Source organism: Microcaecilia unicolor, chromosome 3 (assembly GCF_901765095.1).
Source record: "Microcaecilia unicolor chromosome 3, aMicUni1.1, whole genome shotgun sequence".
Taxonomy (NCBI): domain Eukaryota; kingdom Metazoa; phylum Chordata; class Amphibia; order Gymnophiona; family Siphonopidae; genus Microcaecilia; species Microcaecilia unicolor.
Genome location: NC_044033.1, coordinates 193313189 through 193333607, shown reverse-complemented (window position 1 = coordinate 193333607; position 20419 = coordinate 193313189). Strand labels below are relative to the sequence as shown.

At 45.3% G+C, this 20419-nt stretch overlaps 1 protein-coding gene across 3 annotated transcripts in view; it reads right to left on the bottom strand.

Annotated features, from left to right (window-relative positions):
- SH2D3A (SH2 domain containing 3A) overlaps positions 1–20419 on the bottom strand; it is a 36537-nt gene that overhangs the window by 11812 nt on the left and 4306 nt on the right. For 2 of the 3 annotated variants that reach the window (XM_030196870.1, XM_030196872.1), the window contains exons 2-5: positions 13901–14058; positions 5874–6001; positions 2922–3325; positions 1038–1135 (exon numbers count right to left, since the gene is read on the bottom strand). In XM_030196870.1, the coding sequence (XP_030052730.1) occupies positions 1038–1135; positions 2922–3325; positions 5874–5981 (610 nt within the window). In that variant the 5' untranslated portion in view covers positions 5982–6001; positions 13901–14058. The remainder of the gene's footprint in view (positions 1–1037; positions 1136–2921; positions 3326–5873; positions 6002–13900; positions 14059–20419) is intronic. The other variant, XM_030196871.1, reaches the window with a different exon arrangement.

Here is a 20419-nt window from a genome sequence, read left to right as displayed (position 1 = left end):
AGGTTCTTGGGTAGTATCTATAAAATGCACTTTTCGGTCCCTCAGGGTGAACGGTTATATAGATTTTTTATGAGAACCTACATGGCCCCCTAAAAGAATGGCCAGAATAACTGAGTCTTGTGATGGGACATGCGCAAGATGTGGAGGAGGGGCAGCTACGCTTGGGCACATGTTCTGGCTCTGTCCCCGGGTGCAGGCCTTTTGGAGGGCCATACTTTCCTCATTGCAGTCACAGTGGGAATGTTCTGTAGTGTGTGACCCGCTGATATTATTTTTTAGTTACAAATTTACTGCGACACCACCTAAAGGCTTTAAGAGATATGTGCAGTGGTCAATTTTATTTGGTATTACCACGATTCTGAAATCTTGGCGATCAGATCTCATGCCACCACTAGCATGCTGGCGTGCGCAGCTGATACATCAAATGCGGCTGGATAGATGCCGTGTGAAATCCCTGGACAGCACAGAAGGAGAGAGGTTCCGCATGGTATGGGAGCCATTGTGGTTAACCATGCCCTCAAGAGCACGAAGCTTTATTTTGAATATTTAAAAAGTTCACAAGTGGGTTGTGAGAAGGTAGGGGGGGTGGGAGTGATCTTTTCAGTTTGGACAGTTGTTGGGGTGAATTTTTTGCATAACTTTTTGTAATATTGTGGTATATGTGCGAAAGCTTTGCTTATACTGGTGTCTGTTTTTTGAGGCAACTGGTTCCAATAAAAAGACTTAACATGTTGGAAATGGGGTTGGGGAGAAAATGTGAAACTTTGATGATGATCTAGCTGTATGATTTAACTTCCGATGTATAACCATGGTTAGTTGTTTATTGTTTAGGGGAGACATATGGCGGTCTGTTTAACCTGTTGATCATCAATAAAAACTATTGAAACATAAGTAAACATTTTGTGTCTCCAGCCTGTTAAGCAGTCTGAAGGGGAGGGAGTATTTTAAAAGCTAAGATTTATTCCAATACCTCTGGCTGTTAACTGGATAAATCCTCTGAATATTGGTCTCTAGAGCGAGACAGGAGGAAGAGTTACCTGTCAGCAAGTTACTGTCAGACTGGGCTGATTGCAGGGGTGGCCGCTTCCCCACCGTGTCCAGATTAGCCGGGTGACTCCCACTCTTCTCTTTGCTTCTGTAAGGGAAGGAGCAGTTGCGGAGTGAAAACATTTTCTGATCTGAATTAGAGGATTTCTTATCTGAACAACTGCTCTGAATTACTTGTGTAGCTGGTGTTCACGGGGGAATTTAACCTGTAGGAAGTTCCAGTGTTAATGTTCGGCATTTCCTGAACAAAAATTCAGTAATCTCAGAATCTGGAAAATATTTGTAAATGTTGTAGCTAACTTTCAAAGAGAAATGATCCCATTGGGCTCTTTTTGAATATGGAACAATGTGAACTACGCACATGAGATCTGTCTACATTGCGGATTCTGGCTGCAGCTCACAAAGATTAAGCAATGTATGCTTTTGAAAATGGCAGAAATGCGCTGTTTCCCATGCCGGCCTCGGAACCCCTTTTAAAACCATCGTACATTCTGGAAACCTAAGCGTGTTTTAAGCTGGACGTGGTGATGCCAGTTTTCAGACAGGTCACGCCACTTGGATAAGCGGCTTTCAAACCTATCTATCCAATTCACCCAAGGCAGAATAAGCCTGGAACTGAAACTCACAATTTTGTTAAACAGCATAACTGATCAAACATATGCATTAAATACAGTCAGATGGCAAATTATTATTAGATCAGGATTAACTTCCACCCAAGACCATTATCACAAAACTGACATATAGCACAGGAAGACATACTGGCAGGAGTAAGGTGCATTGGCAGAGCTCTGTGTGGGGGGTCTCAGTATTGGAACAGCAAGGGGTGTTGCAGGGCAGGAGTGGGGTATATTGGCAGAGCTGTGTGTGTGTGTGAGGCCCTCGGTGTTGGAATAACGGGGTGTTGCAGGGCAGGAGTGAGGTGTGTTGGCAGAGCTCTGTGTGTGTGAGGCCCTCGGTGTTGAAATAACGGGGAAGGGTGTTTCAGGGTGGGAATGAGGTGTGTTGGTACAGCTCTGTCCGTGTGTGTGTGGGGTCTCAGTACTGGAATAGCAAGGGGTGCTGCAGGGCAGGAGTGGGGGTACATTGGCAGAGCTGTGTGTGTGTGTGAAGGTCTCGGTGTTGGAATAACTGGGGAGGGGCAGCTTCAGGGCTGGAGTGAGATGCATTGGCAGACCTCTGTGTGTGTGTGGGGGGGTCTCAGTACTGGAATAGCAGGGGGTGCTGCAGGGCAGGAGTGGGGTATATTGGCAGAGGTGTGTGTGTAAGGGTCTCAGTGTTGGAATAATGGGGGAAGGATGTTTCAGGGTGGGAGTGAGGTGTGTTGGTACAGCTCTGTCTGTGTGTGTGGGGGGGGGTCTCAGTACTGGAATAGCAGGGGTATTTCTGGGCAGGAGTGAGGTGCATTGGCAGAGCTCTGTGTGTGCGGTCTCAGTATTGGAATAGCAGGGGGTGTTGCAGGGAAGGAGTGGGGTATATTGGCAGAGCAGTGTGTGTGTGTGTGAGGCCCTCGGTGTTGGAATAACGGGGTGTTGCAGGGCAGGAGTCAGGTGTGTTGGCAGATCTCTGTATGGGGGTGGGTCTCAGTATTGGAATAGCAGGGGGTGTTGCAGGGCAGGAGTGAGGTGTGTTGGTACAGCTCTGTGTGTATGTGGGGGGGGGGGGGGGATCTCAGTACTGGAATAGCAGGGGGTGCTGGAGTGCAGGAGTGAAGTTAAAGAGTACAGCAGGTGGGTGGGGGTGAATCAGCACTGGGTGGCCGGAGATGCATTGCTAGAGCTGGGAAGGGAACAAACTTTGGTACTTGAATAGCAAAAGGTTATCATTCCTAACACTACATGAAACCAGTTTAGTAGAAAGTGAAAATCGCAGTGTACCTGAGCAGAGCACTGTCGGATGTCCCTCCTGGGGTCCCCGCTCGCAGGATTTGCTTCCTTGTGGGCTCTGTAGAGGTGTAGCTTGAGTTTCGGTATCTCTCTTCCAGCCATCGCAGGGGAACTGCTCTGGTGATGGGGTCTGTAATGACAGCTTCAGTCTCTTCTGAGATAAGCTTGCGGTTACCCACATAGAATCGAACCAGAGCTGGGATATTATCAAACTGTTCCTGCTCGAACTGAAAAAGGGTCCGGGAGTATTCCTTCTTGGGCCGGAGGAGCACACGGATGATCTTGAAATGCAGCGGCTTTTCTCTGAACTGGCAGGTGAGGACGTAGTCTCCGGGACTGGAGCGCGAGTCTCGGATCAGAAAATGACCATCGAACTGCAGCAGGACTTCAGCTTCCTGTGAAGATGAAATAAATCTAATGAGGGACTCGGGGAGAAAAGAACTTCCCTTGCTGTGAGATGATGAAGAAATTCTCCCATCCCACGTTAATCAAAGTAAAAGCACTCCGTGAAAAAATCAATCCAGCAGCCTTGTTAGAACAGAAATTACAATCTCGGACAGCATCTGAGTTCCTTTAATCCCTCACAGGAGGTGTCCAGTGTGCCGCACTGTGTCCAGCAGGAAGAGTGTTCATTAGAGAGACCTTGGACAGTGTCTGAACTCCTTCCTAGACTTATCCTGGCAGATGCTGGGGCAGGGAGAAGGAGGCAGATACCAGCAGTTGGTGTGGGGAGAAGGGGGGAAGATGCCAGCAGTTGGTGTGGGTAGAAGGGGCAGATGCTGGGGCAAGAAGAAGGGGGCAGATGCCGACAGTTGGTGTGGGGAGAAGGGGCAGATGCCAGCAGTTGGTTTGGGGAGAAGGGGCAGATGCTTGTGCGGGGAGAAGGGGCAGATGCCGACAGTTGGTGTGGGGAGAAGGGGGGAGATGCCAGCAGTTGGTGTGGGTAGAAGGGGCAGATGCTGGGGCAAGAAGAAGGGGGCAGATGCCGACAGTTGGTGTGGGGAGAAGGGGCAGATGCTAGCAGTTGGTTTGGGGAGAAGGGGCAGATGCTTGGGCGGGGAGAAGGGGGCAGATGCCGACAGTTGGTGTAGGGAGAAGGGGGAACTTAACCCAGTTCCCCTGGTTCTCAGGCCACTGCTCTAACCAGTAGGTTACTGCTCTGCTCCTACTTTAACCCAAAAGAGTAAGGAAGAGAAATAGTAGCAAGGAGAGGCTGGGAGTGGGGCCTGTTCCCATAAGGAGGGGTGAGTGAGTTACAGCTGGGCAAAAAGGCCTTAGAGGAGAAAGGAGGGGTCACAGGAGAGATCCTGCCCTCAGCTGGAAAGAAGGGGAAACAGATTGGAACCCACCAGCTCTGTGAGTACACGCTGGAAGCCTGTGTGATAGCAGTGGGGACATAATTCCTGGATGCATCCTGCCTGCCTAGCCCAGAGAGGCTTAGCCTGTGCAACATGTGAGGAGAGAGGGGAGAAGGGATTTTTCCTAAACACTAGAACCTACAGGAGAGACAGGGATCACCAGAGGTGCCTAAACTGAAAAGGCTCTTACAAAGGAGCAGAGAGGGTTCAAAACCTGCCCCTGGTGAAAGGAGTAGAGGAGATGTAGGATAGCAGCGGAGACAACACTCCACTGAAGAGACAAAGGACAGTAAATACTTTTGAATAAAGCTTTCCATAACTTCACTAGTTTTTAGGGACTATATGACCTATTGTTTCATAACTTTGCTCTTGTGCACCTGGCAAAGACCTGATGAATTGGTATTTTTACTCTTACCAGCCTCCATCTGCAGGTTTTTGTGCCTTTCTGGAGACTATTCACAGATTATACAGACAACCATCAGGGGAGCCTTAATACCTACTCTTTGTACATGTGGAGAGGAGATTTTTTATTTTGTAGCCACAGACACAAAATTAACCCATGTATCTGCCCTGGAGTCGGCCCCAACGCATTGGGCGAGGGAGGGGGGAAACTACAGAACCATGGAGGGGGAAGAAAGAGGAATTACATATACCTATAGGTAGGTTAAAAAAAGGCAGATGAAAGAATGGAGAAAAGACAAAACAGAAAGATGAATATCAGAAGAAGGAGAGGAAGGGAAGACGACAGGGAGAGTGAAGAAACAGCAAATGGAAAAGAGACCCTGAAAAAGGATATAAGAGAAAACCCAACATGAAGAAGCGGTAAAGAATAAGATATCAGCACCAACCAAACTGGAAAAATAAAAAAGGCAGCAGCAAAGGTATGGGGGGAAAGTCTGTTTTTAGAGGTTAAAATGTTGGCTTAGAAAATGTGCATTTCTTTGTATTTTGTTAATTACTGGAGGAAAAGCATTTCTGTTGCGTTCTTCAGTGTTCTGCAGTTTACATTCTGCTGTGTTTGGGGTGGAGGCGGAGGAGGGTTTTATTTCACTTTCTGTTTGCATATTTGTTTCTCTTATGGTCTGTATAAGCACAGTGAAGGAAACATTGATCATGTAGGTTCTGTGTAGGAACTTGTACCAGACCTCCTTGTTCTTTTCCCAGCTGGAGGTGTACCGGTGATGTAAAATATCTGTGGTGCTGACTTTTCATAGGTAAGTTTGATGCAGTTTCAGTTCTTGGACTTTCTGCTGGTATAATATGGTAAAGTTATAGAAATGATAAGTAGCAGTAGTAGAGCTTTGTTACATCAGTGTCTGGCAGTGAAGTAGGTCCATGTTGCTGTTACTGATGTGACACCAGAATTTGAATAGTATTGTGTTCTACAGTGAAAATTTCTACATCTGCTCTGCACCCACTATTGGTGTAGTTTACTGGTTAACCTGGGAATGTTGTGAATAAATAAGTACACTTCTGTATGATTTACATTTAAAAAGTGTATAAGAATGACTGGGCCTGTGAAGTGAGACATAAAGGAGAGAAAAAGTGCTAGTACCAGGCTTTTGCTTTTAGGAAGGGGGTTTACCTTGCGTGGAAGGGGTCCGTGGTACCAGGCGTGGCTCCGCAGCTCTTCAGAGCTCAATTTTAGCTCCTCCTCCAGTTCTTTCTTCAGTTGTTCTTTCATAGATTCCATGAATTATTCGTGGTGGTTTTCTGGAAAATAAAATATTATGAAATTATTCTTCTCTTATCATTTGCTGTTTTCTCTGGGAATCTGGAGCTTGGGTTACTCTGTATACGAGAGTGGAAGAAAGATATGCTCAGAAATGATGGTCCCTTCTGTCCAGGACATCTGTGCACATACTTCTTCAGAACGTGAGAGACTTCAAACATATATCCACCCTATCGGGCTCACTTTCAGTTCCATGATGCACCGGATTCACGTAGTAACAGAGAACATTATGGCATTATAGACTAGCATGGTTCATCCAGTCTATCCAGAAAAATAAGCAGGGTTGTGTCTCTTCCCCTCCCCCACCCTTATTTATTTATTTATTAGGATTGATTTACCTCCTTTTTGAAATAATTCACTCTAGGCGTTGTACGGGGCTGTTACTGATACCCAGTGCCGTCTGTCTACCCCCTATATGCCTTTTTTTCTTTAAAGTGTGAAAGTTATTGAGGGCTTTCTTCTGTGGAAATTCTCATTTTAGTGTCACAAAGGAACCTCTGTGTTTATCTCACACCTTTTTCTTTTCTTTTTTTTTGTCAGTTGTGAGCCCACCTTTTCCCAGGGAAGAGTTCCAGCCATCCTCACCCTCTCTGTGAAAATGTATTTCCTGGTACTGCTTGTAAGAAGTGTAAAGGACACCAAGTGGCAGTTTTCAACAAGCTGGTTCTGGATAAGTCTGATGCTGAATATACCAGGTTAAAGGTATCCATAAAACTGAAAAAGCTTTTAAACACACCCCACCCCACCCCCTCACTTCTCTCTGTCCAGCTAATGCTGGCTGGATAATGTTTTATTGTACCTCAGGAATAAGGAACTTCCTCCCTTACCTAGCTAAAGTTTATGCAAGTAAAGATGGAAGGGGAAAGGGACTTAATGATATACCACTTTTCTCTGTTTTTTGCAGTGTTGGGTTAAGGGACAAGGACCTGCAGTAGGAATGGAACCCAGTTACCCAGGATCAAAGTCTGTTGCTCTAACCACTAGCAACATTCCATGCAGAATCTCAAATAGTTGCAACATTCCATGTAGAATCTCAAATAGGGAAAGGGAAATGAGATTTGATATACTGCCTTTCTGTGGTTTTTGCAACTACATTCAAAGAGGTTTACATAGCATATAAAGGTCCTTATTTGTACCTGGGGCAATGGAGGGTTAAGTGACTTGCCCGGAGTTACAAGGAGCTGCAGTGGGAATCAAACCCAGTTCCCCACTAAGCACTAACCACTAAGCTACTCCTCTACTCATGACTAGATAAACAATACTCAAGGTCTGAATATTCCCTTCCTACCCCAATCAGCCAAATTTGTAAGTCAAAAGTTCAACTTGACAAACTGTTTAGCAACTTCTAATCCCAAAAAAATGTATTGGGGATGAGGGTCTGTAGTTAAGTCAGGTTCAAGTCCAAGTTTATTTAATTTAAATTCAAGGGTAAGTAAAAAAAAATAAAAATAAACAATTCTGTACTTAATCATATAAACTACAGCAAAAACCATTGAAGTTATCATGTGCACAGCTCCATATAGAAAAAAAGAGTTCTATAGCTTAATCATAAGAAATGAAATAGTCACTTAGAATTTTCTTTAAGATATGTGTCTAATTGTGACCATAGTTTTGATCTGGAAAAACAATAGTACCAAGTCAGGTTCACTGGGTATCAGTCGCTGCACATCATCCGCATAGATGTAGAACTGAGTGTCCATTGACCGAATCAGCTCGTCTAATGGCTTGAGCTAGATATTGAACAGAATAGGTGATAGTATCGATCCTTGTGGTACCCCACAGGCCAGCGCCAACGGTAGTGATGAGGTGCTGCCAAACGTTATGGACTGTTGCCTGATCTTGTTGAAAAATATTAAGATTGTAACTTCCAGAGGCATCTTTGAAGCTAAAGCAGATGTGAATGGTTAAAGAAGGGTCATGCATTTGATATTACTGCCTTTCTGTAGTTCAACCAAAGGTTTTTACTTATTCTTTGCAGGTACTTTCCCTGGAGCAATGGAGGATTAAGCGACTTGCCCAGGGTCACAAGGAGCCACGGTGGGAATTGAACCCAGTTCACTGCACTAACTTTTAGGGAATTCCAGAACTGCCCCTGGAAATGTGGGTAAAGTTATGTCTGTATAAAAGAAAGTTCACTTGCTGTTTGAAGAGGTGTTAGTAGGGCAGGGGTTAACTCTTATGCATGTACGTTTTAGAAATTCAGACACAGGTGCATGTTTTTAACACAGATTAATGATTTGCCCCAAATAGCAGGCGTCCATGTGTGTATGTGTGTGTATATATGATTTTTAGAGTTATGTGGATGAATGAGAGTGGGTAGAATGACAGGTATTGTGATAGGATTTGTATTTATAGAAATAATTTAATAAAGATTTGTAGTTGTTAAAAATTATTTGTAGTTGTTAAAAATTTATATATATATATATATATATATATATATATATATATATATATATATATATATAAAAGTTAAAAAAGGCCCGTTTCTGGAGCCAATGAGACGGGCGCTAGCAAGGCTTTCCTCTGGGCCCCCCACCCAACGCACCTTCGTTGTTAGTGACGCCATTGTGCCGCCGTGGTCGCCATCAATGTGTGACTCTGGCCCCCCCAACCAGCGCACCTTCGTCGTCAGTGACACCATTGCACCGCCCTGGCCGCCGTCAATGTGAGTGAATTGCTCCGCCCTCAACATCATAACGTTTGACGCGAGGGCGGGGCCCCGAGACTGTGTTTTTCGTGGTTTCAGAGCTTCGAACTTACGAACCTTGGCTTCAGTGACGTCAGACAATAGAACGTTGAGGGTGAGTTTTATATATAGATATATATAGATACATATATATATATATATAGATAGATATAGATAGATATATATTTTTTTAATCTGGCAGGGTTGGCTTATTCAAAATATGCATGAATATGCACATTACCCCCCCCCCCCCACCTCCAAAACCGAGAAAACAGGCTTCCTTTCACCTTCCATGGGGGAGGGGGAGGGAGAGAGGGGACTATTGAAATTAACTTTAACGCTGCAATTGCATTTTCTTCCATCTGAGAATGACTGTTTGGTTTTCAGGAGCATCACAACTGTTTTATCCAACACATCATGACTCTTCACCTTTTACCTTAAGTGAAAGAATTTAGGGGCTTTTGTTCTTTTTCATCAGACAAAGCAAAAAACATTTGTATTAATTGGAATAAATTTCTGCAGCATCTCTTTTTGTGTCGATGAAGAGAGGAGCATACTGCAGAGAGCAAGTTGCAACAGGTGAAAAATTCAGCTTATTAATTTCTTCTCTCAAAAGAGGGAGTGGAATCCCGTTCCTTTCTGGGAAATTGAAGCTTTAAAGCAATATTTCATAGCATAGCATGACTGGAAGAGGCTGAGACTGCAGGAGCTCTGCGCTCCCCGACACCCAGTGCTCCTGCACCATTCTCTACAGTGCCTCCTGCTGGGCGAAACTGGGAGTGCAGGAGCTGAGTGCTTCCCCCACACCCAGTGCTCCTGCACCATTCTTTATAGTGTCTCCTGCTGGGAGAAGCTGGGAGTGCAGGAGCTGAGTGCTTCCCTGACAGTGCTCCTGCACCATTCTCTACAGCACCTCCTGCTAGGAGTGCAGGAGCTGAGTGCTTCCCTATAGGCAGTGCTCCTGCACCATTCTCTATACTGCCTCCTGCTGGGAGAGGCTGGGAGTGCAGGAGCTGAGTGCTTCCTTATAGACAGTGCTCCTGCACCATTCTCTATTCTGCCTCCTGCTGGGAGAGGCTGGGAGTGCAGGAGCTGAGTGCTCTCTCACAGACGGTTGTCCTGAACAGGGCTGCCAAGAGACAAAGCTGGGCCTGGAGCAAAAATTCTTCAGGGCCCCACCGCTAACCCTCCTTGCTGTGACCGCCCCTGGCCTCTCAACAGCAATAGAGACTGCTCTTCCTGCCATGGGTCCGTCTTCTGCTGTGTCCTGCTTCCTCTTTCTGCGGGATGTGGCAGGATGAATGACCGACTGGCAAAGCAGCCTCTCTCAATCGCCTGTACTGGGCTTTGCTTGGATGCTGGGCCTGGGGAATCTTCCCCCCCCCCCCCCCCCCCTCCCTCCTGGTCCTGAAATTCAGTCCCTTCTGAATTTCTCTGAACAGATCTTTAAGGACAGAGCATATAATTTATCTGCAGGTTAGAGGCCTTATTTTGATGTTAAAGGCTTCCTGCCCTAGAAGCACAGCTCTCATCTCCCCCCCATCCTCCCAAAAAAACGGTGCTGGCACTTCCTACCCAGCTGCTCTGGTGTGATTAGGCAGCTCTATTATAGTTAACCATTAACCTGGGAAAGAGAAACACTCAGAGGAGAGAGGGCCCATTGGTTAACCCTTTGGAGGCTGATGCTGCCGGATCCTCAGTTTCTCACAGATACTTTTCTACATTAGGCAGCAAATGGTTAAGCAGAGAGGAAATGAATCATTTTACACAATGTAGAACACAAAAGCAGATTCTGGCAGCTGCCCCTGCCCTAGGCCCAGCTCTTGATCCTGCTTGGGTTGGGCCTATCCCCTCTGTTCATTTCCTGCTTAACACTCTGAAAAACCCTCTCTAGCCCTCTAGCAGCTGAGACTTACGTTGCAATAATGGCTTTCTGCCACGGATTTGTGTCCAGACAGAAAGTGGCAATGGTCTAAAGATTTCTACAATCATGTGTCTATTTATAAAGTTTGAGACAGCCCCAACTTCTTTCCCTGTATATTTTCTGTTATGGCCCCATTGCTCCTTCCCTCACAACTTCTCTCCCTGTCTCTGTCACACTAGGTTTGATGCACCTTCAAACCAGTTTCTCTGGTCTCTGTTTTTTTGGACTACTTCTTCTGCTGTTAGGGTCGCTGGGGTCTGGAGAAAGGTACACTTCATTAAAAATTTGATATTCACTGACTTGCCCATCTTCATATAACATCACTGCCCCAAAACACTCACAGTCACTTACTAGCTGTGACATGTAACAGGGATGAAATGTGAACGGATCATGGTATTAAACCACCCCCCTCAAAACTTACAGAATATTCCTAAAATTAAATCGGGAAGAAAACCCCACAAAACCCTCAAAATCTACAAGACTGAAAAATGTACCAAGTTTCACACAAATCCTTCTTTCTCATCAGTTTTCTTTTCCTCCTGGGATTTATCTTCCATTTATAACCGATTATTTCCTTTAATTCTCTCTTGGATTTATCTACTCAGAGAATGTGTAGTCATATTAATCCAGTATTAGACTCACAAGGAGGTGTACGAACATTTCATGATGTCTCGTGGCCTCCTGTGCTGCAGAAATCGCCAGTTAATATTTATTTAAAAACTTACCTGCTCTGTCCACAGAACTAGGTGGGATAAAATGACCAAATGTATGACAAACGAGGAAAACGTCTCCATCACTGCAATACATACACAATGCCGCCTTCTGCAATTCAGTTCATTAACTGAAAGTAGTAACAGCTTAGGTCCAAAATAGGCACTAAGCAAAATGTTCTTCAGCTGTTTTTGGAAGTGACAATTTCCTCAGGTCCACTAATCGTAAAAGTACAACTAAGTGTCTCCCAGAATTAGCAGGAAAAGTCTGCAACAAGCTCCCCTTCCCAGACTGACAAATTATTAGCAACATAGTGAGTAACAGATTGCAGAAAGCAGAAGCAGCGGTTGCCGTCATGCAAAACATCAAACATAGCATTTTAAGTATGTTCTCCGTTGAACTGGCAACTAATGTAATGTCATTAAAGGTGTTATATACTCTCAAAACATGGCAAAACCCAACAACTAGCAAGCTGCTGACTTCTGCTTACATTGAAGGGCCTTAAAAATCGTCTGCAACGAATTACACTGCTCCCTCGTGGAACTTCGGAGCCAGTACCGCCTAATAATGAAGGTTGCATTCTGATGAGAGGCCTGTGCGTACGTGTATTATCCTGCCTATATCAAACCAAATAGAAACATAACAGTAGATAAGGGCCAAATGGTCCATCCTCGGCAACCACTATCTCCTCCTCTCCCTAACAGACCCCACATGCCTGTCCCATGCTTTCTTAAATTCAGAAACTGTCTCTGTCTGCCACCTGCACTGGGAGGGTATTTCATGCGTCCACCACCCTTCCCGTGAAAAAGTATTTTCTTGTTATGTTACAGAAGATTTTTAACCCAATTTTGGGTGGTCCTGAGCCTAAAGTGGGTGGGCAAAATAATCCCATCTGGCATCTCTCCCTCCACTCCCCCCCCCCCCCCCCCCCCGGGCAACCAATAATTTCTCAATTCCACCCTCCCCTCCTCCCGTTCATACCTTTTCAACCCTTCAGTGCTTTGCTGGCAGCAAACAGCAACTCCATACCCTCTGCTCACACCAGTCCAGACCCTTCCCTCTGACCTGGAAATAGGAAGTCACGTCAGAGGGAAGGCTCTGGGCTGGCACGAGCAGCGGCTATGAGTCGCTGCTCGGAAATAATTGAAAGACTGAAAAGTTACAGAGGGGTTGGGGAATTGAGTTGACAAATACCTGCAGGGCAGGGGAAAGAGAGATACTGGGAGTCTTCTGCTGATGAGGCTTTAGAAGCCTCGCCAGGCATATCAAAGTTGTGTCACTTATAGGTGGGCCTGAGCCTTAAGTGAGTGGGCCTGTACCCACCCAGGCCCACCTGTGGCTACACCATTGCCACCAACTCTCTCATAAGAGATTCTAGGCGAGATACAGTCATCAGGAATAACAAAAAACAAAGTTAACATCGTAATAGCAAAAACATATCCAACTGTTTGGTCACCCAGTCAAAAAAAAATCACTCAGATTTGCCTCTAGTGAAACCATGCTGCCCCGGGTCCTGCAGTCCATTTGATTCGAGAAATCTCATGGTCCTTTGCTTTAGAAGCGTTTCTATTAGTTTTCTCACCACAAAGGCCAGACTGACAGGTCTGTAATTCCCAACCTCATCCTTCCGCTCTTGTGCAGAGGGACCACATCCGCCCTTCTCCAGTCCTTTGGGACCACTGCAGACTCTAAGGAGCCGTTGAAGAAGTCAGACAACGAAGCCACCAGAACTTTGAGTTCCTTGAGTACCCTCGGATGTATCCCATCAGGCCCCATCACTTTCTCTATTTTTAGTTTAGCTAACTCCTCACAATCACCCTTCTGAGAATTGGTCCTGGTCGACCACACATCCATTCTCATTAGCATTTGTTTTCTGTGGTCCTACCCCGGCCTTTAATCCATGAACACAAAATCCTTATGGTCTTGATCTGCTCTTATAATCTTTTTTTATATTCCATGTAGCTGTTTTCAGATCACCTAACCTGACAGGTTAGTCAGTCACGTCTTTGAGACGTACATCATCTTCTCTCTATACACATTACATCTTATGAACTCCAGAGGGAAGCTGTCTTTAGCACACTACAACTACTACAGCAGCGAGCGCTAGCATTAAATTTGACAGATGGAGATCATTTTCCTCATACCCTGACTTAGGAATGAGGTTTGTTACTGTCATGAATCTCGTAGGGGGGAGCAAGAGACTAGACAGGCCATATGGCCTTGATCGGCTGTCATTTTCTCTCTTTCTATGAGACATTTACCTCCCCCCCCCCTCCCGTCTTCCCTGAAAGAGAAACTGAAGCAGCTCAGGACTTTGTTTTAATCTGATAAGGGAAGATTTACCCATCATAGATCCTTGGTTCCCTTTTAGTGCATCTGAAAACAATTAGTTCAACAAGGGGGATGTTTGAAGACAGCTGACCTGAGACTCTCCTTTCAACGGTGTACCAGAGATTCATGAAGTGGTAACAGAGCGACAGATCTCTTTCTCCCCCCCCCCCCCCCCCCCCAATAATACAGGAACCAGACAGCTATAGGAAAGCAATCTGCTCTTCTCACCTGTCTGCAGGTAGATCCTATCTTCTCACTTCAAAAGTGCTCAGAGGAGTGACCACATCGGTAATGAAGGGGTAACGTTCAGCATCTTGTGAAGATTCAGGGAATTACATGTGTCCTGTTCCTCACTGCATCGGATGCAAAAAGTGCACTCGAGTCCTCTGGAAGACACAATATGGGGAAAAGAGTGACTAGACTGTATCAGATGAATATAACCCTCTTGTCAATTTGCTGCTGTGTCGATACACAGGGAGAGCTTGCACTATTGTAAGATAGCAATTTCTTTTTAAACAGTGATTTCTTATTTAAGTCGACTGAAACCAAGAGCTGAGGCTAATGCTCAGAACACAACTTCCTAATGCAAAAGTAACAGCAAAGTTTTGTTTCTCAAAGCAGTAATCTAGGTTGAGTGTAAAAACTATGCATTAATGTGGGAGAGCACAGCGGACACACGTGCACGAGAATCTGTGCTAGTGGTAGCGAGGATCTTGCACAGGTGCATATGCACAAGGGTCTGTGCTAGTAATGAAGATACTGCACAGGTGCGTGTGCACAAGGGTCTGATAGTGGCAGTGAGAATCTTGCACAGGTGTGTGTGTGTACAAGGGTCTGTTAGTGGCATTGAGGATCTTGCACAGGTGCATATACACAAGGGTCTGTACTAGTGGTGAACATACTGCACAGGTGCGTGTGCACAAGGGTCTGTTAGTGGCAGTGAGGATCTTGCACAGGTGCATGTGCACAAGGGTCTGTGCTAGTGGTGAACATACTGCACAGGTGTGTGTGCACAAGGGTCTGATAGTGGCAGTGAGGATCTTGCACAGGTGTGTGAACACCATTTTTATGCACATTCTAGCTTAGCAGTACATGCAGTGTCTGGTGCCAATACAATATTTTGTGTGCATACAACCCAACAGTCCATGTTTTTGATCCAGTGTCTCCCCCCCCCCCCCCCCCCCCACCCGGTCTGTCCTAATAATTTTTTTTACCAATACTCTTTATAAAAGCCATAGAAAAGCTGAAGGTCTTATATATTTGCAGTGAAGAGAAGAAACAGGCATGAAATCCTCATTAATGTTGATTGTAGAAAAACCAGCTAAGCTTTTACACGTCCTCTGATCTTGTGTTTAGGCCTCTGTTGCAGTCTCTGTATCTGCTTCATGACAATACATGAAATGTGCTCTTGTGTCTACATAAGCTTTATGCATGGTTTGGATATGACACCCACGGCATTCTGCCCTGCAAGGTTTTTGTACTTTACTGCATCCCTAGCTGTGTTTATCTCCTTGGCTTTCATCCAGTTACAGGTGACCAGTCTCCAGGAAAATCAATACGGGGTAGTAGGGGGAAGATAATTTCATAAAAAGGGGCTTATGCAAAATGTCTGGAGAACTGGTATTTTACGCCTGTTTTTATAAAGACAAGGTTGCTGCCCCTCTGCCTTTCAGAAAGTGTTTCTCTAAAGTGGTTTGTACTTTACTGGTATTTCCTGTGTCACGTTTATCGTTTATTGATTTCGTATACCACCTGCCTTGCATAGCGAATCGAGGTGGTTTACGTTTGCTACAGTATTTTTACAACTATTAGATAAAGCAAAAATACATCACTGAAACCTAAAAGCAAATCCCCCACCATAGGAACAACCTGTAATCGGATCACAAAAGCGATGCTGAAAACAAAAGTCTTCAGGGCTCTGCGAAAAGAAGAGGAGGAGGTGTCCAACAGATCGTAGAGTTTAAAATACATCAAGAAAATAGATAACCTCCAGTTTGCTCTGAGGGAGCAATTTCTCCCAGTTGGGTTAGTTATCCTCATTACATGACAGGAGTGAACCTCATTTCTAAGCCATAAGAACTGGGTCAGACCAAGGGTCCATCCAGCCCAGTATCCTGCTTCCAACAGTGGCCAATCCAGGTCACAAGTGCCTGATAGAAACCCAATTAGTGGCAACATTCTGTATCACTCCATGGTGCCACCTTACCTTGAGTATTGCGTTCAGTTCTGGTTGCCGTATCTCAAAAAAGATATGGCAGAATTAGAAAAGGTTCAAAGAGTGATCAAAATGATAAAGAGGATGGAGCTCCTCTCATAAGAGGAAAGGCTAAATAGGTTAGGGCTCTTCGGCTTGGAAAAGAGACGGATGAGGGGAGATACGATTGAGGTCTACAAAATCCTGAGTGGTGTAGAGCGAGTAGAAGTAAATTGATTTTTTACTCTTTCCAAAAGTACAAAGACTGGCGGACATGCAAGGAAGTACTTTTAAAACAAACCGGGGGAAATATTTTTCTCACTCAACGAATAGTTAAAACTCTGGAACTCTTTGCCGGAGGATGTGGTAACAGCAGTTAGCATATCTGGGTTTAAAAAAGGTTTGGACAAGTTCCTGGAGGTAAAGTCCATAGTCTGTTGTTGAGATGGACATGGGGGAAGCCGCTGATTGCCCTGGGATTGGTAACATGTAATGGTGCTACTAATTGGGTTTCTGCCAGGTACTTGTGACCTGGATTGGCCACTGCTGGAAGCAGGATACTGGGCTAGATGGGCCATTGGTCTGACCCAGTATGGCTATTCTTATGTTCTACCAGTCCAGGGGCAAGCAGTGGCTTCCCCCTTGTCCATCTCAATAGTCCATCTCAGACTATGGATTTTTCCTCCAGGAACTTGTCCAAACCTTTTTTTAAACCCAGATAAACTAACAGCTGAAACCACATTCTCTTTAAGTGAGTTCCAGAGCTTAACTATTTGTTGAGTGAAAAAATATTTCCTCCTAATTAAAAAAAAAAAAAATATTTCCATATAAATTCCTTGAGTGTCCCCTAGTCTTTGTACTTTTTGAAAGTGTGAAAAATCGATTCACTCCACTCAAGATTTTGTAGATATCAATCATATCCCCCCTCAGCCATCTCTTTTCCAGGCCAGGGCATGTGTAGTATTCAAATTGTGCCAAAGAGAGATTCCTTCTGGAGTTCATAAGATGTAATATGTACAGGCAACTTTACCCAGGTGCGCTTAGAAGTTCTTTTAAATCAAGCCTTTGGCACTCAAAATGATGGAAAATTTATGTGTTTTCTGCACATTTTCTGAGTCTTGGACTGCGTTTCTTGGTACTTGAGGATCTTCCCCCCTCTCCACGCGATTCACTGAGTAATCGCTTGGGACTGACACCTCTATAATCAATGCCGTTCTGGTGTTTTTCTCTTTTATCTCTATATCCAATTTTTTTTTTGGCATCTACCTTTTTATCAGTCGGGATGGGGATGTCCCAGGTGATTATAACCTTTTCGTTTTCCACAGTTCTGTTAGGGTCATGATCCCAGTGCTTTTCCAGTACACTGATATTATTGTAATGTTTACTGAGTTTCCACCTTGTGCTGTTCTGTATAAAACTTTTCCTGCCATCTGCATTTGGCAGGCCAGTGAGGAGAGAGAAACTGTTCCAGCTCTTTCTTACAGAATCTACAGATTTCCTGTTGCCCCGCCTTCTATGTAATCCGCTGTCCTGGGCTGCAACTATCAATCACTCATGCTTAGGTTTAAACTCAGCTCTCCTTAACCATTCATGTGTCCGATGTTCATCCACAAATACAATACAATTAAATTTTGTATCCTGCATATACTGTGAGGCTCAATCTGGCTCACATTACAATCTAAGGGGTCCTTTTACTAAGGTGTGCTGAAAAATGGCCTGCGGTAGTATAGGCGTGTGTTTTGGGCGCGCAAAATCATTTTTCAGCGCACCTGTAAAAAATGCCTAACCTTTTTTTCCCCGAAATAGGACATTTGGAAAAATGAAAATTACCGCTCGTCCATTTTGGGTCTGAGACCTTACCGCCATCCATTGACTTAGCGGTAAAGTCTCACGTGGTAACCTGCACGCTTCAAAAGCCAGGGCTGCCAAGAGGGGGGGGGCAGGGGGAACAAAATTCCTCAGGCCTGGGCCTCCAAGGGGGGCCCAGTGCCGCAGTCCCCTCCACCCGCCCCCTCTCCGTCCACCACCGGGCCGGGCCCCCCTGAATTCAAATCATAGCGCCTCACCTCGACCTTGCTCCGTGTGAAAGAAGCGCAGCAGCGGCAGTCTGCAGATCACCTCCCTTCGGGCCTTCCCTCCCTGTGTCCCGCCCTCATCTGACGTAACTTGCACGAAGGCGGGACACAGGGAGGGAAGGCCTGAAGGGAGGCGATCTGCAGACTGCCGCTGCTGCGCTTCTTTCACACAGAGAGAGGTCGAGGTGAGGCGCTATGATTTGAATTCAGGGGGGCCCGGCCCGGTGGTGGACGGAGAGGGGCGGGTGGAGGGGGCGGCCTTGCCCCGGGCCTGGCCCAGTCTCTTGGCGGCCCTGTCAAAAGCCACTTGATGCACACCCAATACGTGCATCCATGCATGCCAAAAATGAAATTACCGCAAGAGCCAGGTGGTAGCTCTATTTTGGTGCATGTTGGGTATGCGTAGATGCTTATGCAGCTTACTAAAATGGCCCTTAACTGAACTTAAATTGGGAATTACAATGCAATAAAGCATTTGCCCAAGCATTTCTTAAAAAGATGAGCCTTTAAATATTTCCTAAATTTTAGGAAGGAGCTGATTTTTATTAATGACATTGGAAGAAAATTCCAAGTGTGTACAATTAAATACAAAAGCGAAGCATTATAGGCTCTCTTAGAAAAAAATATGGTTTGGGATCAGGAAAAAAGCCAACAAAGCTAAAAGAAAATCCTTCAGAAAATGGAAGAAGGAACCGACTGAAAATAATAAGAAACAGCATAAGGAATGTCAAGTCAAATGCAAAGCACTGATAAGGAAGGTTAAGAGGGACTTTGAAAAAAAGATTGCGTTGGAGGCAAAAACACACAGTAAAATTTTTTTTAGCTATATTAAAAGCAGGAAGCCGGCAAAAGAATCGGTTGGACCGCTAGATGACCGAGGAGTAAAAGGGGCGATCCGAGAAGACAAAGCCGTAGCGGAGAGATTAAATGAATTCTTTGTTTCGGTCTTCACCGAGGAAGATTTGGGTGGGATACCAGTGCCGGAAATGGTATTCGAAGCTGACGAGTCAGAGAAACTTAATGAATTCTCTGTAAACCTGGAGGATGTAATGGGGCAGTTCTACAAACTGAAAGTAGCAAATCTCCTGGACCAGATGGTATTCATTCCAGAGTACTGATAGAACTGAAAAATGAGCTTGCGGAGCTATTGTTAGGAATATGCAATTTATCCTTAAAATCGAGCGTGGTACCGGAAGATTGGAGGGTGGCCAATGTAACGCCGATTTTTTAAAAAAGGTTCCAGAGGAGATCCGGGAAATTATAGACTGTTGAGTCTGACGTTGGTGCTGGGCAAAATGGTAGAGACTATTATTAAGAACAAAATTACAGAGCATATTCAAGAGCATGGATTAATGAGACAGTCAACTTGGATTCAGTGAAGGGAAATCTTGCCTCACCAATCTACTACATTTCTTTGAAGGGGTGAACAAACATGTGGATAAAGGTGAGCCGGTTGATACTGTGTATCTGGATTTTCAGAAGGCGTTTGACAGAGTAACTAATGAAAGACTCCAGAGGAAATTAGAGAGTCATGGAATAGGTGGTAGTGTTCTATTGTGGATTAAAAACTGGTTAAAAGATAGAAAACAGAGTAGGGTTAAATGGTCATTATTCTCAGTGGAGAAGGGTAGTTAGTGGGGTTCCCCAGGGGTCTGTGCTGGGACCGCTGCTTTTTAATGTATTTATAAATGACCTAGAGATGGGGATAACTAGTGAGGTAATTAAATTTGCTGATGACACAAAGTTATTCAAAGTCGTTAAATCATGGGAGGATTGTGAAAAATTACAAGAGGACCTTATGAGACTGGGCTTCTAAATGGCAGATGACGTTTAATGTGAGCAACTGCAAAGTTGCAAAGAGGAACCCGAATTATAGCTATGTCATGCAATGAATTGGAGAAAATATTTCTTCACTCAATGTGTAATTCAACTCTGGAATGCGTTGCCAGAGAATGTGGTAAAGGCAGTTAGCTTAGTGGAGTTTTAAAAAGGTTTGGACAGCTTCCTAAAGGAAAAGTCCATAGACCATTATTAAATGAACTAGGGGAAAATCCACTATATCTGGGATAAGCAGTATAAAATGTTTTGTACTTTTTTGGGATCTTGCCAGTGGCGTACCAAGGGTGGGGGCGGTCCACCCCGGGTGCACGCCACTGGGGGGGGTGCCACGCGCCGGTCAGCGTCGTTGGTTTCCATGCTCCCTCTGCCCCGGAACAGGAAGACCTGTTCCGGGGCAGAGGGAGCATGGAAACGAACGACGCTGACCGGCGTGCGGCACCCCCCTCCCAGCGGCGTGCACCCGGGGGGTTCTTTCGCCGGGGTGGGGGGGTGTCCCTTTGCGGGGGGGGGGGTCGCGCTGCAGGGGGGGCGGGGCGCATCGGCGATCCACCCCGGGTGTCAGCGCCCCTCGGAACACCACTGGATTTTGCCAGGTATTTGTGACCTGGATTGGCCACTGTTGGAAACAGGATGCTGGGC